The sequence below is a fragment of the Mercenaria mercenaria genome, chromosome 19 (assembly GCF_021730395.1).
Source record: "Mercenaria mercenaria strain notata chromosome 19, MADL_Memer_1, whole genome shotgun sequence".
Classification (NCBI taxonomy): Eukaryota; Metazoa; Mollusca; class Bivalvia; order Venerida; family Veneridae; genus Mercenaria; species Mercenaria mercenaria.
The window spans coordinates 41,322,577-41,335,475 of NC_069379.1; the positions used below are offsets into that span (position 1 = coordinate 41,322,577).

Below are 12,899 nucleotides of genomic sequence, written 5' to 3' on the forward strand. Positions count from 1 at the left end.
GTGTAGAGGATCCTCTAATTTAGAACTTTACTTGCTACAGAAAAAGTAGTTGGGGGCTTCAGACCACAATAGCATAGGGAACGTTCCCTGCCCCCAGCCCTTAATGAACTTCCTTAGTATGACTTGTCTTTGGCAGCCTTCATCCAGACCTAATGCTGAATCCATTTCAATCAAACATACTTCCAAAGTTGCCAGCATCTTGGTTATATCTATCAAAGTTCTGAGGACAAAAACGTTTCTATTCAGAACTTCTTAGAGGACTGAAGAATTTCAACACAACAAATTCAGTCCAGAATATTTTATCCTCATAGAAAGTAATGTTCACACAGTTTCAGGCTTGTTCAATTTCGTGTATTTATAATGCGGATGGAGGGAGAATGATGTTTTGGACAAGTATGGCTTTTACCTTGGCTGCCATCTGTCAGATTTAACACTAAATCTGCAAGGAAACTAAAGTATAACAACTTACTTTCATAATTAACTACTTTCCCTGCTAAACTTGTCAATGTTCAAGAACTACAAAAAGTTTTCTATTCAGAACTTCTTAGAGGACTGAAGAATTTCAACATAATAAATTCAGTCCAGAATATTTCATCCTCATAGAAAGTAACTAATGTTAGTTTCAGGTTAGTTCAATAGCATATTCATGGGAGGCAGAGCCCTTCTGGTGTAGAGGATCCTCTAATTTAGAACTTTACTTGCTACAGGAAAAGTAGTTGGGGGCTTCAGACCACAATAGAATGGGGGAAATTCCCTGCCACCAACCCTTAATGAACTTCCTTAGTATGACTTATGTCTTTGGCAGCCTTCATCCAGACCTAATGCTGAATCAATTTCAATCAAACATACTTCCAAAAGTTGCCAGCATCTTGGTTATATCTATCAAAGTTCTGAGAACAAAAACGTTTCTATTCAGAACTTCTTAGAGGACTGAAGAATTTCAACACAACAAATTCAGTCCAGGATATTCATCCTCATAGAAAGTAATGTTCACAGTTTCAGACTTGTTCAATTTTATGTATTTATAATGCGGATGGAGGGAGAATGATGTTCTGGACAAGTATGGCTTTTACTTTGGCTGCCATCTTTCAGATCTAACGCTAAATCTGCAAGGAAACTACTATTATCATTTGTGAAATCTTCATGTAATCCTTAGAAAACATTCTTCCAAAAGTTGCCACTTTCTTGTATATCCATCGATGTTTCAAGAACTACAAAATGTTTTCTATTCAGAACTTCTTAGAGGACTGAAGAATTTCAACATTATAAATTCAGTCCAGAATATTCATCCTCATAGAAAGATTTTCTGGATTTCAGAGGTAAATTAGCATAATCTCTTGTAAAAGTGGTTGCAGCCATTTTACACAAGTTGTGTCAAGTATTGCTGATTTTTTTTTCATTCCTGCCATCTCCTTCACTCTGCCATCTCCCCTTGCTCCCAAACCCCACCCCCTTCCACCACCAGGACCATGAGAATGCTCACAGTGAAGACCAACGAACAATTCAACATTTTAGCCATTCAGAACTTCTTAGAGGACCGAAGAATTTCAACATGAAAACATTCAGTCAGAAAGTTTCATCCTTATAGCCATATAGATTCTCTTCCTTGTTTAATTTTGCACTTTAGGAAACATACAAGTTAAATTTATACAAGAAACAATATTTGTTCAACACATTCAGGGTGCAGTCAATTTACGAGTCCTGTGAAATGCCTATGGAAATTTCAAATTAAACATCGAGATTTTACGAACCCGGATATTTCAGGTTGGTAAAAATTATGGGCCAAATGATTCTTAACTGCCTGGCAAAATTTATGGCAAGTTAAACTGAAACATCTCTCATGTTTCTAATCTTGACTTGGACTAAATATTGTTATAATTATATTCTGGTACTTTGGATCATGAAGTACATTCTATGTTCCTGCATGAAACAGTCCCGTTCAAGCGCACCTGTGGGGTTGTTGCCAATTTCCTCTCATGAACAGACTCAGCAACACCAAGTCTGCTAAAAGGATCTCAATACCTGTGTGAAGTTTTCAGTTTTGGGATTGACAAAAAATGCTCAAAACTCTTGATAACCAAGAACAGCAGCAGCACAAACTTTTCATCTATCAGTGAAAAAAAGAAAGAAAAACGTATTTCGATCATTTCTAAACCAGTTTTTCCCCAAATCTCAGTAAAACTTAATCAACATTTTGATTAAGAAATCTACATCTATATAGTTGCGTTTTATTCTGTAATATTAATATAAAATTTTGTGCAAATCAAGCATATTTTTCCATTTTTATCTTTTTTCCGATTTATTCTACATTCTCAGATACGACGATACACAAATATCGTATTACGTATCAAATGATCCCCTGAGATCGACTGATGAGTTTTTAAAATCAATATTTAACACTTGAATTAAAATTCCAAATATGTTAAGATAAAGGAGACCTCTGAAAGGTGTACTCAGCCTAGTAAGGCCACAGAAGAAGTATTACTGGTTTAAAGGATCTAAGGCCAGCCTTCATAAAATGCTGGTTTAACATGCTACTTTCATATTTGAAAACATACTGTTATCTTCAAGAACAACAAAAAAACACTAGCAGGGCTTTTTCCCCTTATAAAGTTACCTCTAATAAAAGGAGGTAATCCCAAAGCAAAAAAGTATGCTTTTTTCTTCAAATTCTAATGTTAAAATTCCCAATGATTCTCTTAAGAAGTTTTTTTTGACTAAGTAACTTTACAACAGTTAACAGTTAATTTGGTTCTGGGACAATCTGTGTATGAAAAGAATTGGAACCACTGCCCAGGGTTTTCCCGGACGCAGGTTTTCTGCGTCTCTGACGCGCTTTTACTGCTTTGAACTCGCATTTTTTAGTGCCTCTGCGTCCCACTGGACCCGCAAAATCGGTCACGAAACTCCTTTGCACTGAAGCCTCCTTTGCGCAGATACCCATGTAAAATGCGCAGTTTTTTACCACCGGGACCATCACGGAATCGTGGGTGCTCATTATACACAGGTATAGACGATTTTCCAACTTCAAAACAAGTTTTGTTATCGATGTTCGCCATTTTGGTAAAGGGAACCTACTCTCCCCGCTAACTGTCACTGCTAAAATCTAAGATTGCCGTTACATTCCGTAAAAGATCGAATGGTTTATTTTTTTATTAAGCAACATTAATTTCATATAAATTTAAAGTATTTTGATGAAAAAATATTAATAAATCACAGAAATTATGATACTAATTAAGGATCGAGTATTATCTTTAACCGAGATAAAACTGTGAACAACATAATTGACACGAGGTGACACGTTAATTGCCGGTAATTACTGGCTATTTAATCATAACAAAAAGACTATCACACCTTTTGTAATCAGTCTGAATTGAGAAGCTCATGCCATTTTGAAAGATACCATTCCGAAATATTGAATCAACTGCTATCTAAATTAAAAAGATACAATTAAGTTCATTCGGTTTTAGGGTAAATTTTTATAGTAATAGTGTCCATTTTCAAGATCAATACTTTGTGGACCCCCAAAAATTATCAGGGACCCTTAAATTAGCAGCCATGGGAGTCCATGGACTCCCAAATAAAAAACCCGAGGGAAAACCCTGACTGCCTTACCCTTGCATGATCGTAAGAGGCGACTAATAGGGTCTTAAGACTTGGTTTTGCAGTAACTCTGTGATTCCAGCAGGTACGCAAATTTTGATTCCATACCTCATGTTTTTATTTCGATGTAAATGAGATGTGGAACCAAAATTTGTAGTCCTGTTTGGCGCCATGTAACCTATACTGTGTTGGTGCCCCGTAAAACCCAATTAAATAAATAACAGCTAATTTACTAGCATTCATATTAATTTTCATCCCCCCCCCACCCAATTTACAGAACTATTTTCCCAAATTCAGTTGGTGTTGGCGGCATTCCCAAAACTGTGAAAAAAGTCTGGCTATTCATGATCTACTGATGCTTAAGGTTTATGTCATTCTCATGCAACAAACACTGTTTTTTGTTTCTACTTGTCATTTTATTCAAAGGAACTGCAGAGTGGACATCATATTGGGACTTTTTGCCTAACTACAACTTCCTATTGCTGAGGTTGCAAATTCAATTTCATTCCCCACTATTGACAGGTCTTGCCACAAGGATTGTTGATTGGGAGTATGAACTTAATTGGGTTCCTAGGGCCGGACAAACGGGCAGTTCAAACTCTATATGCTCGGGAAGCATAAAAAATTCCATCACACTCATAAAACGCAGCTTCAATCTGACATCTAAGACAGAAAATAGAAATATGTATTATAATACACTCCTGGCAAGGCTACCACACCATTTACCGACTACCTCTCCTGTATGTTAGAAACCAGTTGTAGTAGAAACTGTATAAAGGCCGGGGCAAGTGCAATACAAACGTTTTTATCACTGCATTTCACTCACGCCAGCCCCTACACATGTCTCCAAATCTCTCTGCATGTTACTGTACATCTGCATCTTCCTTTGTTGGAAAATTCTTCAAGCCCGAGCTGAAATGGACCACTTCTGAAAACCATCTGTGATCAAATATAACCTCTAATTTAAATTTCTGACCAATATCTGCAGTTTAAAAAATACAAATAATAATAAATTTAAATATCGAGGACTCAGCGCAAATTTATTGTAACGGTGTATAAATAAAGGTCAAGATACAATAGTTTTGCACTGAGCCCACAAACTTCCTAAATTCTGATAGAAGTACAAAAGGTTTACTTTAAAATTGCAAGTCTTACCTTCCATTTTTCACTGTAACACATCAAGTCTGTAAGACTGCTGTTGACAACTCTAGCATTCTTCACACAAGAAGCATCAACACCAAAGTCTGAAAACAGAATTTAATCCTTACACTCTGCTTTGTCCGAGTCAATTAATTATAAAATCTGTATGTTACTAGTAAACTCCAGTCACTTATTATGCCAGGCATAAAATCAAACTTTTCAGTGACAAAATTCGATTTTCAATTCACTTAAGTTATTTCCAGCTCCTAAAAATCCCTTTTCTTTTTTTAAGGAAGACTCTTCCCAAATAATGCCTGCTTGAATAAACCAGGTAAAGTAACAATTCAAATTCATCAAATGACCGGAGCATAGAATACTTGAAATGAACCAAGGGTTCAAACAGTTTACATGATTACACTACATCTACACAATGTTCAATGCCTGCAGTCTGAAGTGCACACATTTTATAAACCGGGAACAATCTTGTGCAAATATTTGACTTTGGACATTATACATACAAATGCCAGGGCTCTTTCTTTAATACCCAAAATTTAATCCTGTGTCTTGTTTGAACTTGTGCCGTAGTATTTAAGCTTCTTATAGAAGAGGTGCTTATAAAATACACCATGTGCAATGAGAAAATCAATATATACAAAATATTATCCAATTAACTGCTGATATGAATATACACTGGATCTATCTGTCTGTTCACTATTCATTTGTATGAGCCTTTTATGACACAAAAGCTCATTTTTTTCCTCACCAGATATGAATAAATGTCTCTAATTTTTAGAATTAAATTACACTATTTTCCTCCAAGATTACAATGAGATCAAAAGAAAATTAAATATTTTGGGCTTCAAAATCTCAATCCTTTTATTTAGGCACAAAAATAAGTTTATTTTCATAAAAATATGTACTTCCTTAAAAACTGCATTTACAATTCAAATGACTTTAACTAATTACCCATGATACAACAGTTTATAACAGAAGTTCAAAATGACCTGTAAACCTTGATAACTTGCGAAAAAAACTCTAATAGAGAACCTGACGTTAAAATATTTCATGATTTTTGGGAGAAAATAAATTGCTACCAGTGTTAATCTGGATTAAAGATTTAAACCTCATTGATCAAGTTAATCTGTACATTAAATCAAACAGACAGACGATTGCACATTATACTTATACGTAAAGACAGGCTATATATGGATAAACGTTTCACAAAACGGCTAGTTTCCGATCAGCTACAATCTAGTAAATAATTATTTAAATAAATATTGCTGTATTCCAACAAGATAAATGTCTTGCATAGCTATCACAGCAAAACCAAATCTTAGAGACCAATTTTCCTTACTGTTTAGAGGTTATCTTTTCGAAAAAGTTGGGAGAAAGTAAAATAAACATGGCTCGATACCAAATTCTATGTACAAACAGAAGGGAGATAACTCTATAAATGATGCATTATAGATTCGATCAGACTGAGTTTGTTTTCGATATCGGTGTATGTTTAAATACTTATTTGTCATTAATTCAAGTGATAAGTTTTCATTTCAATGAAGTGTAAATTAAGATAGGAAAAGAAAGTTTCGGGAATAGTCAAAGATACAACTTATTTGGTTGTTCTGATTGAACATGTAGAACAAAGGGCACCAGTTTTGACAAGACTTCAGCTTTAATGAAAACATTTTATCACTTCAGTGCAAAGAGAAAGGTCTGGTTCACAAACAACCAAAGCAGAAAAGCTCAGAGTTTGCATTTTTTTTCCAAATAGGAACTGGAAGGAATAAACTGGTTATAGTCTTGCATATACTGACTGGAAAATCATTAACATCTTTGAAACTATTAACACATATATATATCAAAGTTGCAGAAGTAAAATGTTTGACCTCCAACTGGGACCATGACATTTTAGCTACAGATGTCAATCGATCTAGGTCTTGCAAAAAACACACTATCTAGTTATGATAGTTTTTGCCCAAGTCCTTGAATACCAAGTGTCCAACTAGTCATACAAAAATCTTGATACAAACAAGATGCCTACGGGCAACATGTTGAACCCGCCAGCTGTCAAAAGGACTGGAAGTGCCAAAAAAAATCTAAGTTTACACAAAAATCCTTACCAGTAGAGATAGGTCATAATACACCTCAAAATTGGCTGTAACATGCATGTTTTACTACAGAAAAGTGGTCTTGATTTTTCCATAAGGACAATAATAAGAGGGTCATGATGACCCTGGATCGCTCACCAGAGTAATATGAGCTACATGTTTTTAATGTCAAACTGATGATTTTTAGAATTTTTTTGGAAGATTTTCCGATTGTACAATCAAGTAACCCCTGGGACGGGGCCAATTTTACCCCGGGGGTCATGATTTGAACAAAGTTTGTAGTGGTCTACTAGGAAATGTTACCAGGGCTCTCGTTTGCTTTTTGGGACTGGGGCAAGGGTCCATGCAAGGGGGGAATTTCACATGATTTTTCAAAAAAATTCTTTTGAGGGGGAATTTTAAACTCGAAAAGATATGCAAACAAATATAAACATTCTTTTCAACTTTACTGTCCAAAACCTGAATTCTGTTATTTATAAAGTCTGCTGTATGAACTCTTCCAATTATAAACAACCTTATTCAGGCATCACACTTTGTATTTTTTTCCCTGAGCCACTGAATTTTTGGGAAATTTTTTTTTTAAGACCAACATGTCAACTGCAAAGCGCTTAGCACTGATGTTCTTGGACTAGAGTGGTGAATTTTTTTTTAATTAGGGGGAAAAAAACATACTATTTTGAGGGGGAATGGGGCCCATATTCGGCCCCAAATTTTGCCAAACAAGAGCCCTGGTTACATATCAAATATCTAAGATCTAGGCCTTCTGGTTTATTTTTAGCAAATTTATGAAGATTTCTATATGTAAAATCAAGTAACCCCTGGGGCTGGGTCAATTTGACCCTGGGGGGTCAAGATTTGAACAACTTTTGTAGAGGTCCACTAGGCAATGCTACATGTCAAATATCTAAGCTCTAGGCCTTCTGGTTTATTTTAAGAAAATTTTTCTATGTACAATCAAGTTACCCCATGGGGCGTGGTCAATTTGACCCCTGGGGTCATGATTTGAATAAATTTTGTAGAAGTCTACTAGGCAATGCTACATGTCAAATATCTAAGACCTAGGCCTTCTGGTTTATTTTTAGAAATTTTTTGAAGATTTTCCTATGTAAAATCAAGTGACCCCTGGGGCGGGGTCAATTTTGACCCCGGGGGTCATGATTTGAACAAATTTTGTAGAGGTCCACTAGGCAATGCTACATGTGAAATATATAAGCTCTAGGCCTTCTGGTTTATTTTTAGAATTTTTTTTAAAGATTTTTCCATGTAAAATCAAGTGACCCCTGGGGCGGGGTCAATTTTACCCAGGGGGTCATGATTTGAACAAATTTTGTAGAAGTCCACTAGGCAATACTACATGTCAAATATCTAAGCTCTAGGCCTTCTGGTTTATTTTTAGAAAATTTTGAAGATTTTTCTAGTAACACCATGGGGCAGGGTCAATTTGACCCTGGGGGTCATGATCTGAACATATTTTGTAGAAATCTACTAGGCAATGCTACATGTCAAATATCTAAGATCTCTTCTGGTTTATTTTTAGAAAATTTTTGAAGATTTTCCTATGTAAAATCAAGTGACCCCTGGGGCGGGGTCAATTTTGACCAGGGGGTCATGATTTGAACAAATTTTGTAGAGGTCCACTAGGCAATGCTACACGTGAAATATCTAAGCTCTAGGCCTTCTGGTTTATTTTTAGAAAATTTTGGAAGATTCTCCTATGTAAACTCAAGTGACCCCTGGGGCGGGGTCAGTTTTGACCCTGGGGGTCATGGTTTGAACAAATTTGTAGAGGTCCACTAGGCAATGCTACATGTGAAATATCTAAGCTCTAGGCCTTCTGGTTTATTTTTAGAAATTTTTTGAAGATTTTCCTATGTAAAATCAAGTGACCCCTGGGGCGGGGTCAAAATTGACCCCGGGGTCATGATTTGAACAAATTTGGTAGAGGTCCACCAGGCAATGCTTCACACCAAATATTTAAGCTCTAGGGCTTCTGGTTTTTGAGAAGAAGATTTTTAAAGTTTTTCCTTTCGGTTGCCATGGCAACCAGAGTTCTGCATGGAATTCAATTCTTTGAAATCTTTTTGTAGAGCTACACCCAAGGAACATTCCTGTGAAGTTTGGATGAAATTTGCCTAGCGGTTTATGAGATGTCGTTTGAAATAAAAGTTTACAGACAACGGACGCCGGACGGTGAGTGATCCTAATAGCTCACCCTGAGCCTTTGGCTCTGGTGAGCTAACAACAAGAAGCTGCGTTCAATAAACGCTTGATGCCCCAGGTGGCATCCTTGTCGATACAAAGCAACCTAAGTCCAAAATGAGGTCAGGTTCAAGGTCAAACTTAGGTCAGGCAGCATGCCCATTCACGCACTGCAGTACGTGAATCACGTACAAAATATCAAATGCACGCATAAAAATCACTTGTTGGGGGTACATGCACGCAGAGATTCAGCTGCAAAATCGCCGTTTATTTCATCGCGCACTTGCCAATTGTTTGGTATGGTCTAAACGCAGATCCGGTCCACGAACGTTATAATTTCGTTTCCTTCACCGAATTCTCGGCGTAATTGTCAGCTGTATAGAGGGGTTTGGTAAATGTTTTAGTCGGACGCCACACGGGTCGTGTGCAAAAAAAGAATGGATACGAAACACAAAAAGGCATTTTAGCTTTAATAAACTCAGCAAAAGGTTAACAGTATTTCATTTTTCGATATTTAACTGCAATTTTGATACACATTGCATATCTGTAATAGTTTGGGCATTTATTATTGATAGACGAATTTTACCAGTCTTCAGTTGACTGTATGTTATTTCGGACGAATCGTGTTCCGTTCACGTAATTGGGAATACATAAACCTTGCTGAAAACTTATTTGTATTAATTATAATATAGGGAGGGGTCTTTTGATTCAGAATTTCCTATCTTAACTTTGGAAAAACATTTTACATTTTCTAAAATTATCTCATCTGTTATACCCCACCCACGAGAGTTCTGTATGGAAAAAAACAACAACAAAAAACAAAAAAACAAAAACGTAATATACAAATTTCAGTAGTTAAATAGAAAATTTTCAGATCTGCCATGTAGTGTACCCCCAAATTTTGAAGTGTACCCCTATTTTGCAAAAGCAGGGGGTACATGTACCCTCAACTTTAAAAATGAGTGGGCATGCTGTCAGGTGATGTGTGAAGATGAGGAATGGTCACAGGGTACATCTGCATTAGTATCAAGTCATTCTAGTAAGGGGTATTGATGCTAGACGAAATGGTCCCATTTTGTTAACCAAGAGATGGCCCATATAAAGCAACTTAAGTCCAAAATGAGGTCAAGGTCAAACTGAGGTCAGGTGATGTGTGAACATGAGGAATGGTCACAAGTTACATCTGCATTAGTATCAAGTGATTCTAGTAAGGGGTATTGATGCTGGACGAAACGGTCCCATTTGGTTAACCAAGAGATGACCCATATAAAGCAACCTAAGTCCAAAATGAGGTCAAGGTCAAACTGAGGTCAGGTGATGTGTGAAGATGAGGAATGGTCACAGGTTACATCTGCATTAGTATCAAGTCATTCTAGTAAGGGGTATTGATGCTAGACGAAACGGTCCCATTTCAGGGTTTTTTCTAGCTAATTTGGGAACATAGCCTATACCCCCAAAATTGGGAATTTTGACGCGTAAATGTTCCAAACTGGGAAATATTTAGTCCCATAGGATATAGTAAGGATGTGTTTAAGCACTTTCTCATACACTTATTTCACATTGTACAACCTCTTTAACAGACTTCCATTACAAAATTGTCCATAATTTGGTCAATTTTTGTGCAATTTTCATGAAATTTTTTTCAGAATGTAGATTGGGAATTTTTGCACTCATTTTGGGAAAAAGACATACTTTTTGGCATTGGGAATATAGCCGAATAACGGCTATAAAAACGGCCGAAAAAAACCCCTGCATTTGGTTAACCGGACAGACGAATGAACGAACGGACAGGACAATCACTATATGCCTCCCGCATCAGTAGATGCCGGGGCATAAAAAAGTTGCAATAAGCTTACAACTCTAGGTTCTTGCGTATGACACTCCGTCTCAATATGGTGAACAATTGTGCCAAGTTGCATCAAAATCCCTCTATACATGAAAAGGAAACGCTCCGGACAAAGTCATTCTTGTATCTGACCTTTGACCTCTAGTGTGAGCTTGGCCTTAGACGTAAGGAATTGGTTCTTGCGCATGACACTCCTGTCTCATAATGGGGAACATTCACGCCAAGTTACATCAAATTCCCACCACAGGCCTTTTTTTCATCAATCTGGGAATGCCACCGATACCGGTGGAATTGGGAAAATGCTCTTGGAAATTGTCTAAATTGGGACAATTTGCAAATTGCCAAAATCTACATAAATGTGTTTTTGTGTGAAATATTAATGAATTGCATTTTAGTAATTGTTCAACAGTATTATAATTTACCTAAAAATACATACAAATTAGCAAAACTATCTTAAAACAGCAAAAACCCTAAAAGGTATAATCATTTGGGAATTTTAAATTCAACTTTGGGAAAAAAATATACTTTTTTGCATTGGGATTACCTCCTTTTACCGGAGGTAGATTTATCGGGGAAAAAAGCCCTGCACCAGACATAAGAAATGCTCTGGACAAACTAATTCTTCAATTTGACCTTGACCTCTGAGATAGGAACATGGGGTTTGCGCATGACACTCCTTCTCATTGAGCTTAACATACATGCCAAAAATAAACACGATTGCTCAACCGAACCGCCAATAGTGGTGACATGGTCGAACTCACCACAAGTGGACTCGACAACAAGAGATGTCAGCTGACAGCGCGCTCGACTATTCTGAGTGCTTGATAGTATAATATAAGCTATGAGTAAAACTTTAACATTACAATAAGCATATTCTAAGTCGAAAAGGGGCCATAATTCAGTCAAAATGCTTGATAGAGTTGCCTCCTCCTTTTTACAGACTGGAGTCATGATGGTAAACAAGTATGCAAAATATCAAAGCAATATCTCAATGGACTTTGAAAATATTTGGGGTGGTACGCAAACTTTAACATTACAATAAGCATTATTCTTAGTTGAAAAGGGGCCATAATTCAGTCAAATGCTTGATAGAGTTGTCTGCTCCTGTTTACAGACTGGGGTTATGGTGGTTAACAAGTATGCAAAATATGAAAGCAATGTCTCAATGGACTTTGAAAATATTTGGGGTGGTACGCAAAGTTTAACATTTGTGTGACGCTCACGCTAACGCCTGGGCGAGTAGGATAGCTCCCCTATTCTTCGAATAGTCGAGCTAAAAATGGTGTGTCGGTGGATGATGAGTGCAAAAATTCCCAATCTACATTAAAAAAAATTAAATCAAAATTTGACAAACATTGACCAAATTATGGACAATTTTGTAACGACAGTATCTTAAAGAGGTTGTACAATATGAAACAATCAGAAAGTGCTTAAACACATCCTTACTGTATCCTATGGGACTAAATATATCCCAATTCAGAACATTTACCCATCAAAATTCCAAATTTTTCGTGTACAGATGTACCCATATTAGCTAGAAAACTGTCAGTGGACAGCGCGCTCCACTATTCTCAGTGCTTGATAGTATAATATAAACTATGAGTAAAACTATAACATTACAATAAGCATATTCTAAGTCGAAAAGGGGCCACAATTCAGTCAAAATGCTTGATAGAGTTGCCTCCTCCTTTTTACAGACTGGGGTCATGATGGTAAACAAGTATGCAGAATATCAAAGCAATATCTTAATGGACTTTGAAAATATTTGGGGTGGTACGCAAACTTTGTCAAAAAGGGGCCATAATTCAGTCAAAATGCTTGATAGAGTTGCCTCCTCCATTTTACAGACTGGGGTGATGATGGTAAACAAGTATGCAAAAAATGAAAGCAATATCTCAATGGACTTTGAAAATATTTGGGGTGGTATGCAAACTTTAACATTTGTGTGACGCTAACTCTAACGCTCACGCTAGGGCCCATTGGGCTACCAATATTTTTGTCTG

The 12,899-nt window shown here is 36.7% G+C and overlaps 1 protein-coding gene and 3 non-coding genes across 4 annotated transcripts in view; all 4 read right to left on the bottom strand.

Moving 5' to 3' along the window:
- LOC128551041 (fibrinogen alpha chain-like) overlaps positions 1-12,899 on the bottom strand; it is a 79,110-nt gene that overhangs the window by 55,616 nt on the left and 10,595 nt on the right. Inside the window, exon 2 of the mRNA XM_053531323.1 lies at positions 4,759-4,847. Within this exon, the coding sequence (XP_053387298.1) occupies positions 4,759-4,847 (89 nt within the window). The remainder of the gene's footprint in view (positions 1-4,758; positions 4,848-12,899) is intronic.
- Positions 531-601, bottom strand: LOC128551335 (small nucleolar RNA SNORD61). Its single transcript, XR_008368768.1, has one exon. It is a non-coding gene; the product is annotated as a small nucleolar RNA SNORD61 (small nucleolar RNA).
- LOC128551334 (small nucleolar RNA SNORD61) lies at positions 909-978 on the bottom strand. The gene has a single exon (XR_008368767.1). It is a non-coding gene; the product is annotated as a small nucleolar RNA SNORD61 (small nucleolar RNA).
- On the bottom strand, positions 1,226-1,295 carry LOC123543198 (small nucleolar RNA SNORD61). Its single transcript, XR_006684907.2, has one exon. It is a non-coding gene; the product is annotated as a small nucleolar RNA SNORD61 (small nucleolar RNA).